The 23505-nt window shown below is 53.0% G+C and overlaps 7 protein-coding genes across 7 annotated transcripts; 3 read left to right on the top strand and 4 right to left on the bottom strand.

The window, feature by feature from the left end:
* Positions 1 to 279: 279 nt before the first annotated feature.
* On the bottom strand, positions 280 to 2174 carry A1O5_02769 (uncharacterized protein; the record flags this gene model as incomplete). The annotated part of the gene is made up of 2 exons (XM_007743383.1): positions 280 to 1580; positions 1679 to 2174. The coding sequence occupies 2 exons, from the start codon at positions 2172 to 2174 to the stop codon at positions 280 to 282; spliced, it is 1797 nt and encodes a 598-aa protein (XP_007741573.1).
* A 1562-nt stretch (positions 2175 to 3736) lies between these two features.
* A1O5_02768 (uncharacterized protein) lies at positions 3737 to 4117 on the bottom strand (the record flags this gene model as incomplete). The annotated part of the gene is made up of 1 exon (XM_007743382.1): positions 3737 to 4117. The coding sequence occupies one exon, from the start codon at positions 4115 to 4117 to the stop codon at positions 3737 to 3739; it is 381 nt and encodes a 126-aa protein (XP_007741572.1).
* Positions 4118 to 5551: 1434 nt separating this feature from the next.
* Positions 5552 to 7661, top strand: A1O5_02767 (uncharacterized protein; the record flags this gene model as incomplete). The annotated part of the gene is made up of 10 exons (XM_007743381.1): positions 5552 to 5731; positions 5789 to 5841; positions 5898 to 6084; positions 6135 to 6366; positions 6431 to 6724; positions 6778 to 6874; positions 6948 to 7037; positions 7088 to 7208; positions 7255 to 7271; positions 7331 to 7661. 10 exons carry the CDS (start codon positions 5552 to 5554, stop codon positions 7659 to 7661), a joined length of 1602 nt encoding a protein of 533 aa, XP_007741571.1.
* A 670-nt stretch (positions 7662 to 8331) lies between these two features.
* Positions 8332 to 9461, top strand: A1O5_02766 (alcohol dehydrogenase; the record flags this gene model as incomplete). The annotated part of the gene is made up of 2 exons (XM_007743380.1): positions 8332 to 8786; positions 8885 to 9461. The coding sequence occupies 2 exons, from the start codon at positions 8332 to 8334 to the stop codon at positions 9459 to 9461; spliced, it is 1032 nt and encodes a 343-aa protein (XP_007741570.1).
* Positions 9462 to 10294: 833 nt separating this feature from the next.
* A1O5_02765 (uncharacterized protein) lies at positions 10295 to 11947 on the bottom strand (the record flags this gene model as incomplete). Its single annotated transcript, XM_007743379.1, has 1 exon — positions 10295 to 11947. One exon carries the CDS (start codon positions 11945 to 11947, stop codon positions 10295 to 10297), a length of 1653 nt encoding a protein of 550 aa, XP_007741569.1.
* A 2594-nt stretch (positions 11948 to 14541) lies between these two features.
* Positions 14542 to 15868, top strand: A1O5_02764 (anhydro-N-acetylmuramic acid kinase; the record flags this gene model as incomplete). Its single annotated transcript, XM_007743378.1, has 2 exons — positions 14542 to 15718; positions 15819 to 15868. The coding sequence occupies 2 exons, from the start codon at positions 14542 to 14544 to the stop codon at positions 15866 to 15868; spliced, it is 1227 nt and encodes a 408-aa protein (XP_007741568.1).
* A 719-nt stretch (positions 15869 to 16587) lies between these two features.
* A1O5_02763 (uncharacterized protein) lies at positions 16588 to 17945 on the bottom strand (the record flags this gene model as incomplete). Its single annotated transcript, XM_007743377.1, has 2 exons — positions 16588 to 17833; positions 17899 to 17945. The coding sequence occupies 2 exons, from the start codon at positions 17943 to 17945 to the stop codon at positions 16588 to 16590; spliced, it is 1293 nt and encodes a 430-aa protein (XP_007741567.1).
* Positions 17946 to 23505: the final 5560 nt, after the last annotated feature.

The raw sequence follows: 23505 nt of genomic DNA, 5'->3' as shown, positions 1-23505 counted from the left end.
ACAGTGATGTGCATTCCTCTAAGATCCAAAACCTTGAGCACAAGTCATATGATAACATCATCTAATATACATAGGTGGGTGAATATGACAGTCTTACCATCAAGCGGAGTATTAAAGTTGAAATCTGTCTAACACTATATCCGTTCCTTCCGTCTAGCAATGCATGCATCAAGTCATGATGGGACAAACCGAACGCCATCGCCATGCATTTCACTCTGGTCCACTGCCTTCCACTCCACTCGGCCTCCATACAACAAAGCGTGAAGGCCGGGGCACATCTCACACGTCGCCTCTTGACTTGGGACCTTCACCTCCGACCTGGACCTGCTGCTCCACCTCGGCCTCTTCGTCCCGGCCGCTTTCACCGCCCTTGGCTTTCTTCCCCGAGACGATCAGGCCCTGCTCGGTCTCGAGGCCGACGTTCAAATCATAGCCTTTAATAAACAAGCTCGCGACAAGGGAAAAGCCCGCCAGCGCCGCGATGACGATGTACACAGTGCGCAGGGAGTCGGTGTAGGCGGTGCGGAGGTCCAGCTTGTTGGCGCCCGCAGGGGTGTTCTTGATGATTTCGACGAGGGCGGCGGCGTCCTTGGCCAGGTCCGATGCGAGGGCGGCGTAGGCCGGGTACTTCTGCAGGTTTTTCACCATCTGGTTTTGGAAGATGACGCCGCCGATGGCGACGCCCAGGGCCTGGCCGAACGAGCGGAAGAAGACGAACATGGCCACGGCGAAGGCCATGTCCTTGTTCGTGCTGGCTGCCTGCACCTGGAACTGCAGGCCCGGGAACAGGATGCCTAGGCCGATGCCAGAGACCAGGTCGATGAAGATCCACTGCGGGATCGTCGTGTCGACGTCCAGGATCGTCAGCAGGCCCAGCCCCAGCGTCGCGATGCCCCAGCCCAGCCAGATCGCCCAGCGGTATGCGGAGAGCTTTGTGATCAGCAAGCCCGTCACCACCGCCATGGGCGCCACGGTGAATGTTGCGGGAAAGAGCGCAACGCCCGACACCACAGGCGTGTAGCCCTTGGCGGCCTCAAAGTACAGCGGTTGGTAGTACAGAATGCACCAGAGGATCATGCCGTGGAGGGTCGTCGTCATATATCCAATGTTCACGGTGCGGTTGCCGAACACGGACAGTCTCAGCAAGGGCTCGGGCGCGAGGTATGCTTCGTAGAAGCAGAATCCGATCAGGCCCGCGCCGCCGACAAACAACGGCACTAGCGTCCGCCACGACGACCAGCTGTACATGACACCTCCCCATGTCAAAGGGATGAGGAAACTCGTCATGCTGCCAACGAAGATGACCGTGCCGAGCCAGTCCACGCGCCGCAGTTTGGCAGTAATGCTCTGTGGTATGATGTTGAGGCGCAGGAACAAGGGGACCATGACAGCGCCGATGCCAATAAAGGGGAGATTGAGCCAGAAAATCCAGCGCCATTGCACTTGGGCAAAGGCACCGCCGATGATGGGGCCGGAGACCGAACCAATGGACCACATCCCTGCGATGATGCCTGCCCATTGGCCTCTGTAGCGGAGCGGGACGAGGTCCGTGACGACTATCTCGGTCATGGCAATGACACCTGTTCGCTCTCGGTCAGAAACCCAAAGAGGGGGAAAAAAAACTGAATGGCGGGTGTGTTTGAACAGCTCCCCGGTGGGAAGAATAGAAGCGACTTACCACCTCCACCAATTCCTTGAATCGACCTCCCCGCAAGTAGTAGACCAAAATTGTTTGACAAGGCTGCTATCATAACCCCGACAAAGAATAATGCGATAGAAACCATGATCACAGGCATTCTCCCAAAGATGTGGCTGAACGAGGCAAAATTGGGTTGAAACACGGTCGAAGCAAGCAGGAATGAGGTGCCCGCCCAGAACGCTTCAATGGCTGTTCCACGTAGCTTTTTCGCAATGATGGGAAGGGCGACACTGATCGAAGTGCCATCCAGCGCGACCATGAGTGTTAACACGGCCAGAGCGACAAAGGCCATAACGAAGCGCGTGGAGATGGTAAATTCTTCAGGAGTGGAGGAGGCGCCATTGTCGTTGTCGAGGTTGGCTTTTTCGGAAGTGATGGAGGAGGAAGAAGATGTTGTTTGGGATGCTGGTGCTTGGGTCTCTTGCGGGGGAGGGCCCTCCTTCGTCTCTTCAACAAAAGGAGGTGGCATGTCCATCGTAGGGGATGGCATTGTGCTATTTTGAACGATGAGGATTATGAGGCAGGGCAAGCTCTGGATTGAGCAGGAGGGACTTTATCGATACTTTGAAAGATTGTATGCTCGGATGGAGTGTGTGGGTACCAAGGGATACTTAGTCCTGTCCGGAAAACAGCAAACAAAGGGGTGGCGACCATAGAAACTTGGGCTCGAAGATGCTTTCGATCGAAGACAGTCAAAGCTGCCACGATCATGATATATACCATTTCATACTCACCTTATAAGAATGACTCGTCCCGAACGGCATCCCTCAAACATCAATGATGCCTGTTTTTTTTTTTTCCTTTCGGGAGAATAACGTTGCATCTCGCCGTGCAAAACATACCTAATGACTTCTGGCCATGACGACGAGGCTGAAAATGCAGCAAGCTGCAAGAACAGCATTGGTTGGCTGGCGAGGCTGGGTCCCTGGCTGTAGAGAACGCCGACTCGTGCCGGCGGACCAATATTGGGCCGCCCCCCAGAGAATGCAGACATGCTCCTTCATCTAGGATGACAAACAGCTTCCAAGGCAACACGAGGGCGCACTATCAGGTGCCATTGATTCGGAACACTTGGTTTCCATGATCCGTGGCTCCATCCAGCGAAGAGGTGCGGGTGGGCGACTTTTATGCGAATTGGACAATATACCCAGTACTTACGGAGACCTGCTCGCCTCGTAGGTGGCCTGGGATCTGGCCTTGCCTGCTTGCATGAAGCATGAAGCATAACCCACTGGCTTCGATGCAAGAGTCACCTGTTGACCTCTTTGTTCCTCAACCCTCCAGCCTTCTGGTTCCGAGGTATAGCATAGGACTGCTGACGAGCCTGAACGCGTGTCTGCGGTGAAGGGAGACGAACTTTTGCAAAGTCGCGCAGTCAAGGTTGGAGCATTGTGTTGATTGTAACTTAGCATGTGCCAGATTTCACGACATTAGCGACCTTAGCGCTTGTGGAAGTCGCATGGCGACGCTGCAGGGGTTCATCACGTTATGATGGACGATGAAAGGCGCCGTTTGCCACACCAAACCAGCCTTTGATAAAGCTAGGATTGTTGTTTTTTGGTGGAAAGGGACACGATGGCACCGAGATGGGCTGAAGGGTGGAAGGGACAAAGTGGACCACGGGCAAATAGTCGCCCCGGCCACGTGACGCCAGACATTCAAGGGGCCTTCTCTGCCTGTTTTGGGCTGTTTATATGGTGTGCGGGTCAAAAAGTCACTCTATTATGTACTCGGTGCGTTTTCTGGGTTGCGATTGGCATGCTCGTATCTTTTGACGATGAATAATCCAGCTTCAAAGTCGGACTGGCTGCATGGTCGACATGATCTCATCTCGAGCGCATCCGGCTCCATCCATACAAGTACTGTAGATCCCTCCAGGATCCCTCTCTCCGAGATTGAAACCTGAGATAGTGCACACGGTTTGTGCCGACATGAATCACCAAGCGAGACATGATCAGGGCTTGATAAGACCCATGGTCAACTCTTGGTTCTGGCTCTGCCCAACCTGGCAATCCCACATCCGGCATTAGTCCACAATCACATGGCACTGGCTGCGAAATCTGCTCCCATAGCAGCACCATAGGCATAAGTGGACGCGCCCGAGTTCTTACTCCGATATTTCTTCTCCACGCTCTTTTTTGGCAGGGGGCGCGCTGCCTCTGGTTCCACGCTGAACAGTTTTCTTATCACGGGGCTGAACTCTTTATCGGTTACATCGACAAAAGCTGGACGGTCCTTGTGGCTTCCCTTGCGCTCTTTCATGCCTGGGCTTTGCACCTCGCTCATATGAGCCTCGTTGGACTCGGTGATGTGGATGGGCTGTTGCGTGGGATCGTGGGTCTTGCGGCTCCATGCATTGGTGGCGCGTACCGGTGGCTGGGTGGGATCATCGATTGTTTGGCTGTTCCTGAAGCACATGTTGGCGATTGGAAGGGGATTGACTGATATGATTCTTCACTCTCTGTCTTGCACAACGTGCGAACCTGGGAAGCCGTCTGTGATTAGCTAAATATGCTATATGTGAAAATGGGAGACACTGAACGGCTGGTAGCAAGGATATACTGATGAGGCTGCAAGCACTGAGGACGCATTCAGGGAAACCGGCAACGATCAAGCGATGTGAATGGCACTGAAAATAGCTCTTCCGAATACGACCACGCTGGACAGGTCAAGAGATACTTAGGTCTGATAAGCGAGAGCCAGGGCAGAAACGGCAGGAGAGCGCTCCTGTACTGGGTAGGCGTAGGTAGAGGGCGAGGGGTTAAAAATAGTGAACCCCATGCCGATTGTGCCTAGGGAAGCGAGGAGGTCAGAGGGATGAGATCCAGAGCTCGAGAGGAAGAACGCGGGCGAGCTGCTTGCAGAGAGATGAAACGGGGAGTCGTTGGATCCCCCGCATTTGGCCTGCGCTGCCTGCGCTGCCACTGACTTGCTTCTCTTCTCTCCTCCAACCCCAACCTCCCATCCACGCCGCCACCGTCAACATCTGCCGAGACTAGGGGACCCCCTTGGGGACCTCCATGGGCCATCTCCCTGCACGGTCAATCTCTTTTTATCCCAAACGTCCTTGGATTCTAGCGAGGCAACCCCTCGACCCTCGATCTCGCTGAGGCTGGCTCTCTGTGTCGTATCTACCCCAGACGATCACCCAAGTCACAATGCAAGAATTGATGCTACAAAGACATCCAGAGTAAGAGCGTGTTTCAAAGCTGAACAAGGTGTCGCGCAAGATCAATTCCATTTTCCGCGAGAGGCGCGAGACAAGTCTCAATACATAGTCACGGACCAGGGACGAAGGTCGCTGTCGTCAGTGTCACGCTCTGTAATCAGGTCAAGTGTCAAGAACCATACCATTTCCATCTTCAAGGTCCCCTTTGATGCAAAGCACATTGCACATTGTCTTCATCTTTTTATACGCCAAGCAAATCACACATCCTATCATGATCAAGACGTCTCCTTCCACTTCAGTCTAATGAATTCCTGACTCGTTTGCCGAGGTCTTGTCTCTGCCAATGCGGAGTCGAATACATCCAAGCATTGAGAGGCTTGGGAGGCTTGTTGGCTTGGGAGACTTGGGAGGTTGCTCCACTTGAACGGCTTGACGAGCAATGAGTCTCTCAGCACTCTGGGTCGCGTCCTGTATCTCGTCCACTGCCTCGGCCGACTTCATTGGCCATTGTGGAAAGGTCGATTTAACATTCCAATGAGGGCCTACAAAAATGGCAAATCTCCCCTTCATCAAGCTGGCGAGCACTTGGTTCACGTCCCTCAACAGTAATAATGGGACAACATATCATGATAGGGCCATTTTGCCCGCCCGCCCTCGATGACAAAATAACGATTCCAGCGCTCATGACAAAGTACAACCCTGACAGTGTCCCTGCTGAGAAAGTTGTCCATGTCGACACCATTGCCAACAAGAGTCTCACGTATGGGGGCCTCCGGGAACAAGCCGCCAGATGCGCGTGGGGTCTGCAGCACAGAATGGGAATCAAGGAACAGGACAAACTGTTGGTCATCCTGCCCAACTCGGTATGTCATCGTCAAGGACAGGCCATCTCCTTCGTGGTCTAATTGATCTGGCTACAGACCGACTTTGTGATCCTCGCGCATGCAACGCTGTGGCTTGGAGCTATATTCTCGTACGTCCGCCCAAGATTTTCGAGGATCACGAATATCTCACGACGCAGACCAACAGGCCGCTCAACCCGTCCTCATTAGCAAAGGACATTGCCCATGCATTGTCCCTGGTCCAGCCCAGCCATATCGCCATTGAACCAAGCAAACTTGAGGCTGTCAATGCTGCGTTTCAGCAGCTGGGTTGGGAAAAACCTACACGTCCGACAATATTCACGGTGCTGAGAAGATCGGGTAGTCTCAAACTGGTGAGGTCCTTCCAGCCATTGTTGGAACGTGTCAACCTGATCCTCGCCAGTTTCCCGACGACATCGCGGGCCAAGCCCCTGACCAGACGCTTCCGATGTTCGACCTCCGAGGAAGAAGCACCAAAGATGTGACGGGCATGATTGTGTTCTCATCTGGAACGACTGGGAAAATCAAGGGCGTCCAGTTGTCACATTACAGTATCGTCTCCAATATCATTCAAACACGCATCTCAATGCCTTGGATGATGAATCACGCCTCCCGAGAAGTCTTCTTTCCACCGTGTAAGGGTCTTAATCCCCTGGCTGTGCCGGCCTTTGTTTGGTGAGTCTGACAGGATACTTGCAGACTGCCACGTCTATGGCCTCGGGGTTGTGGTGTTTTGTGGCATGTGGGTGGGCTCGTTCACCTGCGCAATCCCGGCCTTTGACCTGGACTTGTTCTGCCGGAAGATGGAAGAACACAGAGCCACATGGGCGCACATCGTTCCGCCCGTTGCCATTCAACTTGCGAGTTCGGATATTGCTGCAAAATATGAACTGTCGTCGATACAGATCATCCTCATCTCGGCCGCTCCGACCAAAAGAGACCTTCAGATGAAATTAAAAGCAAGGTTTGGGAGGGATGTCAAGATCGTGCAGGGTCAGACAGTTAGCGTCCTGTCAAAGCGCCCCACCCATGACTGACAGTGGCAGGGTATGGAATGTCTGAATGTTCCCCAACAGTACTGTTGCAGAGTCCTTTTGATGACGAGAACAATATCGGAACGGCGGGGAAACCAGTGTGTGGAACGTAGGTATCTCTTGCACCGTCTCTGTCGCTCTCGTCATGCGACCAGCTCTGACCCGTCCGTGTCTCGACGCAGTGAACTTCGACTTGTCGACCCAGTGACACTCAAGGATGTTGCACCAGGTGAAGAAGGCGAACTTTGGGTTAGAGGCCCTCAGACAATGATGTCAGTCTTGCTCGTGTTTTGAATTCTCTCCGTTACTCACCAGTGGCCAGGGGATACTACAACAATGAACAAGCCACGCGAGAGACTTATGTAGGCGATTGGCTCCGAACCGGCGATATCATGCGAGTGGATGAGAATGGCAACTTCTGGGTCACAGATCGGTTGAAAGAGGTATGTGCAGCTTCAAACTCTTGGATTCTAGCTAACCAGCTTGCAGCTGATAAAGTATAAGGGGTAGGCACTCACCTGGGTGTATCCATCCGGACTTGCTCGAAGTGCTGACAACACACTAGCTTCCAAGTGCCACCCTCGGAACTCGAAGACCTTCTCTTAAAACACCCCTCAGTGGTCGACGCTGCTGTGACATCCATCTACTCGGACGAGCAAGCCACGGAACTTCCTATTGCATACGTGACCCTTCCGCCCAAGACACCGGCGTCTCAAAAACAGAGACTCCTTGCTGAAATTCGCGAATGGGCCGACGGGCAGGTGGCGGGCTACAAGAAGCTGCGCGGTGGAGTGCTTGAACTGCAAAATCTGCCGAAGACGCCGTCGGGAAAGATCTTGAGAAGAGAGTTGCCGTGTAAAAAGGTAGAGGCAGCGGGGAGAGCCGCGAAGATTTGATGAAGAGTAGGGAGTTTGGCGCAGGCCTTCGAGAGCATGCCTGAGACTTGATGAGTATAGCATTGCAAAAGATAGACTTGAAGACCACATGTGCCTTGATTGTACCTGTTCACCTTATTCCCTTGGACATCGTCATATATGTACCTCGTATCTTGAGCCAATTTGATCAAGGAATTCTACTCCTTCTCTTCCTCTTCCTCTTCCTCCTCATCCTCTCGCAGATATACAAGACGCCGGACTTAACAAGCCTTGGCCATATTAAAATCGTGCCGGCCGGTCGAAAGGTGTCCGGATTCGTCCATGTGCCTGTTTGTCCCGCAACGCGTTTGATTCGCCCGTGCTCGACCTTGACGGCACGAAAACCATCCGCCACATACTAATGGACCCTCAATGCTTCTCTTGTGTAAGTTGCTGTGGTCGCAAACATGTTCCATGCCGAGGAGTTGGGGCATCTATGTATGCAACAAGCGGGGTTAAGGAAGGAAGTATGCATCATGAAGGGGTATATATATAAGGATCGAAAGACGGGCACATCGCCCACGGATCTTGGACTCCTTCCTCTTGGTCAGAGAACTGAGTAACTAACCATCGAACTCCCTCTCTGCGACTGTGCTCTTTTCCACTCCCCTGCACAGCCTTGTCTCTCCCACACTCAACAGCTTCAAACACAATGTCCCTGCCCAAACCCCTCCCAACTCGCCCCCTGGGTACGGGCGGCCCTTTGATTCCGGCGATGGGGATCGGAATGATGTCCCTGGGCCACGCGTACGGGTCGGCAGGCGGCGACGAGGAGCGGTTTGCCTTCCTGGACGCCGTGCACGCGCTGGGCGCCACCCACTGGGACGACGCCGACCTGTACGGCGACACCGAGACGCTGCTGGGCAAGTGGTTCACCGCGAACCCGGACAAACGCAAGGACATCTTCCTCACCACCAAGTTCGGCTTTGCAGGCCAGGACGCCAGCGGCGCCTATGTCGTCCGCAGTGACCCGGAGTGGGTGCGGGCCGCGTGCAAGGCCAGTCTGGACAAGTTGAAGTCGGACTGGATCGATCTGTACTATTGCCATCGCGTGGATGGGAAGACGCCCATCGAGGAGACGGTGAAAGCCATGGTTGAGTTGAAGAAGTAAGCTCGGTCTGACATACCATCCAAGCCTCAACATACACCCCCCGACTGTGTTCGCAGGTGTGATCTATGTGCCCACTCACTGACACTCTGACAAGTGAAGGCAAGATCCGGTACCTGGGTCTCAGCGAAGTGTCGGCCACGACGCTCCGGCGCGCCCACGCCGTGCACCCCATCTCGGCGCTGCAGATCGAATACTCGCCGTGGGCACTGGAGATCGAGACCAACGGGGTGTTGCAGGCGTGCAAGGACCTGGGCGTCGCGCTGGTCGCATACTCGCCGCTGGGCCGGGGCTTCCTGACGGGCACCATCAAGTCGCCCGCCGACGTGCAGGGGGACTGGCGCGCGATGATGCCGCGGTTCCAGCCCGAGAACTTTGACAAGAACATTGCGCTGGTGCGGCAGATCGAAGACCTGGCGCGCCACAAGGGCCTGTCTACCAGCCAGCTCGTGCTGGCCTGGCTGCGCAGGCAGTGGGACGGCGTGCACCTGCTCCCTGGGACGCGGAGCGCCGAGCGCGTCAAGGAGAATCTCGCAGCCTTGCTCGTCGAGCTCACCGACGAGGAAGACCGCGCCATTCGACGCGCCTGCGAGGAGTGTACTGTCGTCGGGCTTCGCTACCCCGAGGCCATGGCGTATATGCAGCTTGGGGAGACGCCCGAGCCGGATAAGTGATGCCCGCTCAGAAACCATGGAGACGGGGGACGGAAGAGAGACCGACAGACTGGAACAGACGAGATGGTTTAAGAATGGAAAAATGGACTCACCAATGAAAGCAGACAAAAAGGTCATGAAATATATATTTCTCTTAGCCCTGCTGTTCTTCTCGTGCCACGGCTGTTAATACTTCTGGTTCATTCAACCCAAATCAATCACAATTTGAACTTCCATACGAAGCGGTCTTGTCTTGTCCTGTATAGATGCCAGGTATTCAGCCTTGCTAGATCTGTAGGTAGACAGACGGACGGGCAGATTCCCTTCCATCCCCTTCCATCCTGGCCCATATATCATATCATGGTCACCGTATAAACCACGTCGATATACCGAAATGAATCTGTCTAGTGTAACTTCGGTTCTTTACGCCGCAGTGCAGCACCTCTTTCCCCCTTCATGGTATCATTGTTCATAATCGACCAGAAACCCAGACCTGCTTCGCCGCATCTTAAAACGTTGAGAGGGTCTTTATGGAATCCGTCACTTTTTGCCTCATTCGCAGAGAAAAGACCGACAATGAACAGCTCCCAAAACTCGATCGACACAAGATGCCTTGTTAGCGGTGGTCAATGCAGCTGGCAGCAGCTAACTATATACAGGGATATCGGTTCCACTCCAACAGTCCAAGACAATTTGCCTGTCTTCGTCTGTTATCATATCGATACTGCTTTCATACCAGTGGTGCAGAAAAGCGCAAGACTGGGTTTGCGCTCGACACCTCATCCTGCCCCGGTCTCCGAATCCATCTCCGTGAAGGTAGTGTATTGATGTCGGGTATCTTTGCCAAAAACCTTTCAGACATGCTGCTCCTTCTCTTTCAGAGCGACGCTGCCGCTGCTGTGGCCACTACTCGGGCTGGCGAGTTCTCTTTCCGTTGCGGTCTCGATGGCACTCTTCTCGATCAGTGTTTGGCCGCCAACACTTTCCTGTGGCACCTCTTCAACCACTGCACCACGAGCCTCCTCGTGGACGATGTCGAGGGTGTCGAATTGATGCTTGCGCCACTTGCGGACAGGAATGTACTTTTGGAAGAACAGCTCAATCTCTAGATGACTGCGTCCGGTGGTCTCGCCCACGCAGAACCACACGTACGCGAGCGTGATGCATGTGGTCCCTGCATACACGAACCCCAACATGGGGCCCAATCCGCCATTGTAGTAGATATAAGGGCTTGTAAAGGCAATAACCCAGACGGTGAAGAAGAATGAGACAATCGAGGAACTCATGATCTTATTGCGATTGCGTCCCACGGCCATTTCAGACGCGATGGTGAATGCCAGAGGGCCGTGACCGAAGTTGAATGCCACAATGACAATATACGAGATGACGACGATGGTCGTGCTGAAACTGGTCTTCGTGTAAGGCCCAGCCCCCAATCCTCCAATGATTATATAGGCCAGAAGCATCATGATAGTGGTGACCAGCAGGTTCGAGCGCCGGCGCACCTTGTTGCCCAGCAGTACTGACACGCCCACCGCGATAACTTGGAGCGTATTGGTGATGAGAGAAATAGTGAATGCTTGCTTGATGCCAATAGACTGTGCAAAGACCACACCATATGAATAGAAGAACTGGATGCCGTTGATTTGCTGAGCCACCATTGCACCACACGAGTATATGAGCTTTCGTCGTTCGATGGGGTCCCTCAACAGTGACATCCAGGATGAGTTCGCCTCCCGAAGTCGTTCGGTTTCGACCATGTGCGTAAATGCTGTGATGTCTTCTTCAGGACTGTATCCTGGCATGCTGCGGTTGATTTTCAAAAGCGCCGTGGCAGCTTTTTCTGGTCGACCTCGTCGGATGTACCAGACGGGGGACTCCGGGATGAAGATCAGGCCCACGAGCATAAGTAGAGGCAGTAGAGCGAGTAACCCCATGGGAATTCGGTATGAAGCAGTCGTGGTAATGGTTTCTGTGCCCTGCGTGATCCCCGACCCAACAAGTTGTGAGCAGGACTGCATGAATTGGAACATCATCAAGGCGGGACCCCGAATTGCCTGCGGCGCGACCTCCCCGATATACAGGAGGCAAGTCACCGTAAACTGACCGATACCGAGGCCGATCAGGATGCGGCCCAAGCAGATGACTCCCATGGAGCCTTGATCGGCACATTGAGTGATGGCTCCTGCAATGATACAAGCCGAAGCACAAAGAAAGACGCCCTTTCTGCCGAAGAAATCATTGATTGGGGCAGACAGAAGAGCACCGACGAGCTCTCCCACGTAGATGATGGACGCCGTGAGGGAAAGAAAGGTGGTGGTCAATGCAATGTTGCCGTCCTTGTCATGGGTGGTGCCGTAGTCGTGCACAAATCTTTTCATTCCCAAAACACCAGTGTAGTATATCTGATCGTACCCATAGCAAAGTGCACCAAGGCTAGAAACGGCACAGAAGAAAACGGCCCATCTGTGGTGACCCCAGTTGATATTGAACATCTGCATCTTCATAATGGGCAGGCTGAAGATCTGGCCAATTTGGAAATTCACGTCCAAGATTCAAAAGGTGAGGAGAGAAGAAGCCGGCCGGCCGGTACTAGACAAAGGAAAGGGCCATGGAAGGATCAACCCACGCTTTATATGATAGGTACCCGATCAGACGGTCCTGGTGGAATGTGCTGAAAGTGTCTTGATCGAGCAGAGGAAAGATCGACTGGTCACCGCTGCTGGTTGGCACATTGGATGTCTGCCACTTGTCATAACCCCCGGACTTCTGGAAGCATGGCGATGGATAATGGCGTCAACCAAGGCAAGGGTTTTTGGGGTTGAGATAGCGGCGGGTGGGTGGTGCAGGCGTTGATAGGCACTGAAGGACACCCAGTTAGACGCAACTTAGCTGATTTGGATGCCTTAGGACTCCTTGGGATACCCTAATGTACCCAGTACCCTGGGGTGTCCTCTAGGCCGCTAGCCTGCCCCGCGGGTAACGGGCGGAAGGATGGCTGGACAGGGGCCAGAAGGTGGTCCAAGCTTGCCTCTAATGCATAATGCAGGCTTGCAAATGGGAAAGAAATTCCCCTCGTCATGGAATTCCCACCAACCACTGAGTCTTGATGAGGACAAGCGAGCTGCTGCTGGCGCGGTGGATAGTGGCCGGCTCAGTTTTCCAAGTCAAAGGGCCCAGGATGCTGCAGCTTCGAGATCGCCAAAAGAGTGTACAGCCTATGGCCAGCGATGGATTTCTCTGCACGTGTATCAGCGCCCAGTTCGCCAGGTATCACCACCCAGAGAGGCATCAGTGGTACAGGGGGGAATTTGTCCCTTTGGTCGGTTTGTCCCCCGCAATTGGCGTGGGAGAATCCCGAATGGATATTGATGAAAATCCGGACAAAGCAGGACTCCCTCTAGATCCTTGGGCTGGTTGGCTTGTCTTCCTCCTTCGGTTGCTTTGGTCCATGGGGCCTTTCCACCCTGCGTGGAAGGGAACAGCCGTCATGCATCGTGCCTTTGGAAGCGAGAAGTAGTAACAGGTCCTGGAGGTGATCGCGGCAGACACGGTGGAGGACGTGATTAGTAGAATAGCTCGCGTTCGCTGTGGTTGGCCATTCAGCTCCGAGGGTCCTTTGTTCTGGAGTTGCAGCTTGAAACCATTTTGGACGAAGGTCAATAGCCGATGTCTGTTGTGCTCCAGATTCTTCCTCGGCTCTCAGGTCTCGCATTGGCTACAGTGACTGGCTCGCGCGCGTCTCCAGAGGCAGAGGCTTCAATGATGATGCTCTTGAACTTGGTGTGCTTGAGTGACGGAGCCGGGATATTGGAGAACGGCACGTCGAGACCTCCGTTGACAGCCGCCATCTCGTAGTTGGAAGGGTTTAAAATGTTCAGGTGCATACTTCGAGCCGAGTATCCTGAGAACGAACCCCTTATCAGTCTGAGAAAAGCTAGCCGCTTACCGACCAGAGCATGCAGGGTTCTTTGCGAGCCGATAATCAAAACCGGATTGCCTCCGAAGATCTGGACACAGTGATAGGGCATTGCACTCGAATATCGCGACGCGAGAGGAATGTTCATATCGTCTTCCCGGATTCACGTGGAAAAAGTCCAGAGGAAGCCACACCAGACCATTCGAGGAGCTTCAACCATCGTTTAGTAATGAACCCGTCATTCGGTGGCAGCATAACACGGGAGTGTTGGGCCCAACAGCTCACAAAGGTGGATTGAGATGTTCGCCGGGCCTTATCGAACCAAGAGCGGCAACAGCGAGTAATTTCAATTGAGAAGAGAGAAAGTTCATAACTCGAAATGGAATGAATAGCAGAAGATTTTCATCTCAGCTCACGCAAGAGTCTTTCAGCGGACCTGCCCAGGGGGGTGCATGAGGAGCGGGAGTAGCGAGAGAGGATATGGTTTTGATTTTTCCCGCTAGGGCGATTGCTGGTGCTGCTCCCACCCGAGCGCATGTTTGCAATGCTTCGTCTCGCCCACGGATTTCTCGACCAAATTGCACGATCCATTATCGTCCAGTGGTTCGCGCTCGCTTCCAGAGGCAGGACATTGGTTGACATCGTGGAAAATTGGGGCCTTTCTTTGGGAGAGAACATCTATGGCAAGTAAATCACCCGCATCGAGAGGCAAGCTCTGGAAAACAGCAACCAAACATATGCGGCCGTGTAGGAAATATGTTTCAATATATGCTGGCCGTTTCCGACTATATAAATCGTATAGGGCTCGGAACCTCCCCGTCGGTGGACCCCCGATAGGGGAGAGGGCCGAATTCTCCTCGTTATCCTACATGTCCGTGGTGCACGGAATTTCCCTCGGTTGTTGGAGATCCCTCAGACACCGAAATCCAGGGTGTCGGCATCTGGCTTGGTATTCAGCTGGCGATGCCGCTGGTCCACTCTGTGGTTCTTGAACCAACAAGTTCCTGAGGCCACAGGGCAATCAAAAAATCTTACAAATACGTTCTTCAGTTGGACTCTTAGCCCTGAAACTTTTCAATTTCTTTCATGGGTAATGTTAACCAAAGCTTGAACCGGAGTTGACCGTGTCGAAAGAGCCCCTCGCGGGAGAGAGTTTCCGTTGCCACTGGTTATAAATTCAAGATGCCTTATATCATTGGGCTCAACAGCGGCTCTTCTTTTGACGGAATTGACGCTGTCTTGTGTAGCATTGATATCGCACCAGATGGCCACCCGGACCGTCCGAAGTATATCGATGGTATCTCGGAGCCGTGGCCAGAAGAGTTGCAGCCCGATGTTCTGAAGGCGTTCTCCAACGAGCTCCCGCTCTTTGACTTGTGCAGGCTCAACTATGCTGCCGGTGCCGCCTATGCCGACATCACGAACAAGCTGCTCGACAAGGTGGGAATGAGGCCAGAAGAAATCGATGTTGTCGGTTATGACGGCCAAACGATCTACCAAGAGCCTCCGAACAGAGAAAGAGAAAGAGAATATTTCGCAAGCGGAAGCAAAGTTCTGGTTGATAGGTGGACCAAGGGGGGATTTGCATGTGGGCTGTTTATCGTCGAATCTGGCGTTGTCACAGCCCTGACGAACATCACAACAGTCACACAGTTCCGACCTATTGACCACGCATTGGGAGGTTCAGGGGCTCCACTGATGCAATATCTCGATTTCTGCTCATTCCGCACTGAAGGACCTATTGTTTCGCTGAACATCGGAGGCATTGCCAATTTACAGCTCGCCGACGCGGACCGGCATAAGATGATGGCCTTCGACACCGGGCCGGGAAATGTGATGATTGACCATGTGATGAAAGTTCGAGAAGGCAAGCCATATGATGCTGGTGGTGCATTGGCGGCCCGAGGTCAAGTAATCCCAACGCTTTTGGCGAGGCTCGAAGAACACAAATTCTTCCTCCGAAAGCCACCTCGTTCAGCATGGCGCTTAGACTTCGGTGGTGAGCATGCGGATAAGATCCTAGACGATTACAAGGATGCATCAAGTGAGGATATCTTGGCAACTCTTACGCTCTTTACGGCAAAGGCCATCGAACGATCGGTCGTTGACTTTATTCTGCCCAAAACCCCTGTAAAGACGGTCATTGCCAGTGGAGGTGGTACCAGGAACGACACACTTATGAGTCACCTCAAGGAGAGGCTGGCTTTGCACGGGGTAGCGCTTCGCACCAGTGATGAATATGGACTCCCAGCACCATTCAAGGAAGCCATCAAGTTCGCAACCTTGGCATTTGCGTGCATGAACGGGCTTGCAAACAACATTCCCGCTGCGGGTGGAGCGTCCTCTTTTGCCGTGCTAGGTAAGCTGAGTCTAGCACCCAGACTAGCAAAGAACGGTGGTGCCGTCCCAGAAAGTAAGGCCTCTCCAGAAGTCGCAGTATCAGAGCTAACATGCTGTAGGTGTCAGGGTCCAACATGATCGGGAAGTGTTCTCTGATGGAGTGCCGTGATATTCGATTGGCCCGGTCAACAAGCATCTTTGAAACCCTAGCGGTGTCTTTCGAGTTTCCGGAGAGGCACAAATTATTTGATCTGCTGATGATGTCTCAAAGCGCCGAAACGCGGATAATCGTTCTCCAGAATCTCTTCAGCGCGCGCAATTTGCCCTGATCCAGACCAAGACAAGGAAAGCTCTAGCTGTGATGACTGGGCTGGCTTTGATGGCTCGTCGCGGAATAGACAGGTGAGGTCGCATAGCCATTGCCAACGGACGGCGTGCGTGGCGTGGTCCTCTGAAAGTTTTGTCGGACGTTTCTGAGCATGGCCAACGATTCGCGTATGTTGGCAGGCCTGTTCAAGCCATGTTCAAGAACGACTTCGGCAAGGTCGAGTAACTGATCTGGATCTCCGTACCCTTGAAGGAGGATCGATATCGCCGACGTCTGAACCTGAAGTATAATTGCATATGCTGCAACTAGATGCTGAAGGTTGCACCAACTCTCGAAGTATTCGTGGCGGTGGGCTTGATGTCTTCTTGAGTGTAGAAGAATAATCATGGTCGCATTCTGCACGCAATTATGACAAGACTCATACACCCACGGATCCTGGATCGGGTCTCCTACCGGGCCGTCAACATTGGAGCCGTTGACGGCGTTTTCATATTTCAGGTATAGCACATGGTACAATACAGGGCGATTGACGAGGAATATAGTCGCATAGTATCGGAATCTCAATTCGTCCTGGATACATGAGAAAACTGCATCACAGCCAAAAGGGTTTCTTTGCTTACCATGATGTGCGACATATTGTGTGATGCCAGACAGAAAGACGACGGGTGCCGAGGAAATCTCATGCTCAGAGGAAGGGTCCAATACCATAGATCCAAACGTCGCGCAATATCGGTGACGACCCCTGCAACGTCCTCGGGGCGGCAATAGGCTCGTTCGATTTGGTACATGTGTTCTAGAATATTGTTCATGTAGGCCCTGAGCTGCAAGTGAGCTAGGAGTTCTTGTGACTGATAATTGTCTACCGACGCTGCAATCGGTTCGTTCCCGAACAAGCTAGGAGGGGTGGCCGCGGCGTCTTGGGTCATTGTCGCAACGAAGAGGTTATGGAGACGCTCTAAGGGCAACCCATCCACTTCGCTCAGTATATCGCTTTCCAGGATAAAGTACTGGTGTAAACAGGCTTCATACTGGGATTTGACCGCAGGGTCGTCTTGAGGTTTTGGCGGAGGACCATAAACCAGGGGTTCAAGACTTTGCAGGATGCGCAAAGCATGGTATGGTCTCCCATAAAGATAGAGCAGCATGATGACGAACAAGAATCGGAATGGTAGCGCTCGTGGGCTTTGCTGGGCTTGCAGCACCCACATCTGTTGAAGAGCATATCGGAACGAGAGATCTGCTTTCTCACCCAGCAACCGGTTGTCCCCCGTAACGGTCGCCATATGTTTGAGAGCCACGGCCTGAATAAGGAGCTCTTCGATGGTTTGTGCCTTGAAGAGGAGGATGACATCTTGACCTGGAGACGCCTCTAAATGCCGCCGCAAGACGTCGAGACATACTTCGTTCGACAGTCCTCCATACAAGAAGAGATGCCTAAAGACGAAAGGCAGTTCCTCCATACTTGCGAACAAGGACTCGATACACTTGACCACGACGGACATGGGTATATCTGCAGGGACTGGGCTCTCGAAATTAGCACTAAAGAGGCCTGAGTCATTGTCATCTACTTGGCCCAGAAATTTAAGCGGCTGTAGACCAGGGATATCGAGGTTGATTCGTAGTCTCGACCAGTAGTTGAACATTTTATGGGCGGCTGCGTGGTGGAAATCCGGCACTCTGGGCCACGTCTTGATAACGGCAACCTCTTGAGCAGGAGTGGTGGCGAAACTCGGGTCTATACGGCCCTGGTCAAGGGCTTGCAGGCGCGTCTCAATGTGTGACAGACGAGCCAGAACGGATGCATCCCTTGGGGCTTGGGGTTAGTGAGGCAGTTCTACCTTTTGACCTGTGTACTTGTCGGGGATACTCACGTCTCCAGGCTGGTTAACGGAGGACGATAAATACACTCGAGTCCCATGTTCTCGCAATGGGAACATGACGGACGGCGGCCATCACACCTGGACTTCCGCTTACGACACGTATCGCAAGCCAATTCTGTCTTGTTGCGTTTTGGGCGGCTGTTACGGTCCGGCACAGTCTCGGGAGACATGGTGGATGAGGGCGAGCGCAACACTTTACAGGCGCGTCTTGATATGAGAGGTTGGCGCATTCATGTCTCGTCCTTTCGGTGGGAGAGAAGAAGCACCTAATAGGCAAACATATGGCCGTGAAGAAGAAAACCGATGGATGGCAGAGGTCAACAGGCCACCAGCCTTCAACAGCTGAAGACAGAAAAGAGTTGTAAAGCGGGAGGTTAGTCGACGAAGTGGGCTGGGTGGACCGGACTCCCAGAAACTCGAGGGACGGGGAAAGCTTGTCCGGCAGATGGTGCAAAGTTTTCGATAGAGAAGACCCTAAATGGAAGGGGTGCGAGGCAAGGGAGCCGGGGGTCATCGAAGTGACTACTCCGTAGTGGGATGGCGGATGGCGTGGACAGTCCAGGACAGGCTCAATGGATGGATGCAAGAAAGCAACTTGCAGCTACTTGCAGCTACTTGCAGCTACTTGCGAACCCCCCCCTGGAACCCCTCGATATGGAGCGAGTCGTGAGACGTCGAGGTCGACAGTCCCGAAATGGTGGTTGTGCCGCCAAGGTCTGTGTGGTTCACCCGAGCTTTGCGGGCAAAACTACGGTCGGGCATTGCGCTTACGGTACCAACCAGCCAGGTGGCCCCGATGCTCCTTGTGCTCCTCCACATGCAACTGACCTGCAGCTGCATCTGCGCCTCATCTGCACACTTCCCAGCAACCCGTTGGTTCCCAAGACAATTCACCGCCAGTCGCTGCCCTCTCGTCGCTGTCAGCTAACTCTCGCCCTCCCTTGTCCTTAACACAGCATCCCTCTGTTAGGGTTGGGGGGCGACTTGCTCTGCTCAGATGCCCAAATTGCTGGGTGGAGCGGCCAAATACCGGGTGCTGCAATCATGCGCCCAAGTTTCTGGCGCTTGTTCTAAAGCCTCCTGGCCCCTGGACACGCCTTTCCGCTAGCTCAACGTTAACCCTTCGAGGGCCTGTCCAGTGTCGCGAACCCTTTCCATTTCTCTTGGAAACGCCTTCATCCGCGACTTGGCGATGTCGAATCAACGATCGACCTAGCAATTGCCGATCGAAGGACTTTTGTCGACTCTCAGTGCGATCCAGACCGACCCTACTACCCAGTTGAGAAAGCATTTCGCCCCTCCTGCCTGCAAGTTGCAAGTGGATGCTCGAGTTTAGAGTGTCCCCAGTTTGGGGCTAGAGGAAAGGAGGGTCCAGACTTGAGGCAGCCAGAGCAGCTTTGCAGCATTGCGATGCCAACTTGGTGTGGGAGGGGGGCAGAGGGGCTCGACATTTGTGCTGAGAGGGTGACGGATCATCACTGCAACTGCAAAGATCAGCGCTGGGAGGGTATCGTGTAACGTGAGGAGTTCTCTTGACCCTTGTTTTGCCCACCAATCGCCACCAGTGTCCAGACTGGTGTCGGTGACCTAATACTGCAGGCCGGGATTATATTTCCAGATACTAGACGTTAGGCCTACTTAGTCCGCATGATGCATCGGGATCAACACAGACTTTGGAGTGGCTGCAAGACTAGGGACTCCTGGCCAAGAAAGCATGACCTTGGGCCAGGACAGAAAGACTTTCGAGCCGACACATCTCACCTCGACCAGCCAATTGCTATATGGAAGTGCTACTGTCAGACGAAGTCCTCGACTCCTCCCGGCCTGCAAATGATCTAGTAAACCAGTTCTAATCCTTTTTCAGACCATAACCGACGGAGAAAAGTCAGTTATCTAAAGGCTCCGATGCAGACTCCGTGATAAGAAGTTGGTGCAACCAGCCCAAAGGTTGAGAACCCTTCGGCTGCATTCGTTTTCTCTGGTCTCTGGTGGTACGTCTACAAGCCAAGCTTGTTAAATTATTGGTCTGCGACCCGTCCTCAGACGAGCTCCATGACTTCCATCGGGCACGTCTGAGCAAAACCAAAGATCAGCCAATTGAGACTGCGACAGTTATTTGGAGACGGATATTCAGCAAAAGTCTTCCGTGTCAATAAAGATCTCGCGCTCGGCATCCTGTTCTTGACCCAGTCTGAGAGAGCCCGTCAGGTGAAATTTTTCACGGCATTCGCTACTGCAGGGGCCTCAGTTATCACGTTTTATCAGTGTAACCTGATTGTTTCATTCCGCTTCCGCATACTAGGCTACGAGTTCCGGCTCAACTCTTTAATTCTCCGAAGAAATAGGGACAAGATTGTAACAGGAAACTCATACTCAAGACCTTTCACAGCCTTCCCAGCTCTTGAATCGTGGGTTCAAGCTTTCAACCTGCCAATACGTAAGCCATTCTCGGCAATGTTTGTATGATGTTTGGAGGAGCCATCAACTGCGCTTTTTGCAGTTTGAGAAGGCCCCTAGACTCTGACAGTGGCTGTGGAAGTTGAGCCAAAGCAAATGGACTGCGTCTCGTCGATGTCTTGAGATCGTTGCTTAACCCGCCTCGTCTGCGAATACTTCTTGGGAATTTCGAACCTCCCTTGAGGCACGGTATTCACTTTTCTCCACCATTTCATCATTGTCCGGATGGCAAATCGGGAATATTCAAGGCTCCAGAGCATGGACACACAGACAGAGCATTCCAAGGTCTATTGGTTTTCCCCCTCTCCCCCTCTTTTGGCGACACTGCGACTGATAACATTCAGGCTGAAACGGTGGTATCAGCATGACACTTGGATCACAACTCGAACTCTGCAGAGTCTGACAAGTCTTATGTAGTGCGAAAACAACCATATTTACGTCGAATCCTGGATTAATTCCTGGTAGGGGCATGACTTCGGCGTTCAATGAAAATGGAAGAGGTTTGCGAAGACATCAGAGTCTAATGTTGACTTAGAAGATCCAGTATGCACACTTGATGCAGAGAGCATGCAGGTGGAGGTCATCAGAATCGAATCACTCGCAATCCTCTTCACCACACACCAGTCCAAGCTGACCCTTCTTGTTGTCGCTCCACCAGCAATCAGGTCACAGTGTCACCCTCCTACAAAAGCTTTTCGATGCTAAGGCATCGTCCTGCGTCTTTGGGTACATCCATTCCGACCCTGAAGAAAGAAATCAGAGAGGGGAAAATCAGTTATCCCTACGAAACCAATTCTCGCAGTCTACCCACATCTGCAGATCGAGCGAACTTCCCCACAGGAGCGGTCAAAGCCCTGAGAGCTGCCGGTTACAGTGGGACTTGTTGTAACGTGTTAGCCAGGGACATTGAGATGCGAGCGGAGGCGAACGGATGGATCCATGAAGCCGCATTTAGGCAGTCAGAAAATTACTGGGTTGAGCCTTACAGATGCTCTGAATTTATAGCATTTCTGCCTCTCGCACACTTCCTCCTCGTTACTTGGACTCCCAGAATCTCGGGGGATGCGGCAGACAACAATATCCGTACCCGTGCCATTCCTTTAGCCCTCTACTTCACTTTCGTCCTGCTGCTTAGTTTTCTTGGCAAGATGTACTCCCGACCCCGATGGTAAATGTGTCTTCTCTATCATGTACTGTAATGTATCTCTCAAGACTGATGAGGCTAGACGAAGATTCTGCATCTCGGCGCAGAGGCTGGCGAGCGGGTAACCCCACCCGCAGACCCGCCGGTCTTGGCGGCCATCCTTTTCTTGCAATATATTTCAACGCCCAAAATCTGGTCTAAAATCAGGGCGGTGGCATGGTGTAATGGTCAGCATGTATCGTTGTGGTTGATGCCTGTGTCCTGCAAGGTGTTCCCAGCTCCGATCCGATCCCGGTATGTTTATAACGAATGTGTCGTCATCCCGTGCTCTGTGCTAATTATAACTCAAGGTTCGATTCGTAAGTGCTACGTCTTATGGTAGACAGAAAATATTCCGTTGCTAATATTCAATAGCGGGTGCCGCCACAAGTGGCCGGTAGCGTCCTGCAATCTTTTTTTTCCTTACGCATATTTTTTTGGTAGATACTCCTGCTGAGTCGAAGTGATCTGTGAAGCTGGACCCGCTGAGTCAAGGTTTTATTGTCAAACATAGTTGGGCACGGAGATCACTATTCCGGACTCGCTGGTTTCAATTTCTGTCGACTCTTGTTGTACTTTTGATCTACTCATGGTCCTCACGCGGAACCAAATCACACCTCCATGCGTCCAGACCGACCAAGGACACGCCTTTCCCAAGGCCTCGGGCACACAACGTCCCAACACCGGATGACCTTCGGAGACAGCGCCCATACAGCTTCCACATCTGTTCGAAATACGACACATCCTTGGAACTCGATGAAGAACTACATCATCAAACCCTGCAGCCCATCTGAGGTGGCCCATGGAAGATGAAATAGATTATTAACGACGCTACTCACGGAGACGACTTCTCACCCTGAATGCTTCAGGACGAATCGGTTCCGAACGGGAGATGCAGTTCTGCTGCCATCCATCTGCTATACTGGTGCCCGCAACATTGCACTGATGGGAACTGACCTATCCCTCAGGTCTGAGCCTTTCTCAGCCTTAGTCCTGACACTGAAGGTCTGACGCGTCTTGCATGTCTTCACACAACCCTGATCAAAGCATCCTCGTCCCTGTTTCCTGGCTCCACGCTTCCGACTTACTCATCCTGGCTTTTCACCACTGGGACGATCGCGTGGATCTGGCAATCCAAGCTTATGTCAGTTGCTCCCATCCGGCGCCATACTATGCCTCACCAACGGAAGACACCTAGAAGGCGCCAGGAGCGGTGCTTAGTGATTGTACAAGCTGCTCATACTGGACCAGTCGGCATTGCAGGCCGGATGGAGAACATCCTATTGGCTCGTGTGATGTCTCGATTGAATCTCTCGTGTCCTGATGAGGAAAACGTCCACCGGGATCTATGAGATCTGCAATGCGGGGGAAGACCACATCAGCGTTACCGCTATCACGCCTGTTCCACTGCCTGCCACGCAACTGCGCGCCTGAGGGACGGATTGTGCTTTCAACGAGCTGTGGACTGTACACTAGGAGCGAGGCCGAGGGTCGAAGAAGGCGGATTGGGAGGATTTCATCACTGCATCTGTCTGACAATTAGCTGAAGGCACGCTGACTCGGCTACAAATGCCGTGGCCGTGGGAAAAACTACTGATGCTCTGAAGTCGTGTCTCAACAGAAAAAAAAAAAAAAAACTTCTCTTTACTTACCCACGAGGTGGTCGCGATAAGGGGCGAGGCCATCCTGCCGCAAATAGTGCACTAGGAGAGCCAATCGCTTGGAGGGCGGCCAAACGTTTGCTGAGACCCAGGTCCCCTTGGTACCATCCGGGAAAATGTGCGCGACGCAGCGCAGCATGCATGTGCGCAAGATGTGCCATCACTACGTTGGGCGACGAAGCCAGACCAGGCACACTAGCCGCATTGGGCATCCGCTGATTAGCAATGACGTCGCCGTCACTGCCAGACAATTCGCGCACGGCGATACGTCGGCGGAGAATTGTCGGCTTTCCAGAT

The sequence above is a fragment of the Cladophialophora psammophila genome, assembly GCF_000585535.1.
Source record: "Cladophialophora psammophila CBS 110553 chromosome Unknown aczJe-supercont1.3, whole genome shotgun sequence".
Taxonomy (NCBI): domain Eukaryota; kingdom Fungi; phylum Ascomycota; class Eurotiomycetes; order Chaetothyriales; family Herpotrichiellaceae; genus Cladophialophora; species Cladophialophora psammophila.
Note: the sequence above shows the minus strand (reverse complement) of the source record. Positions and strands in the feature narration are given on the sequence as shown.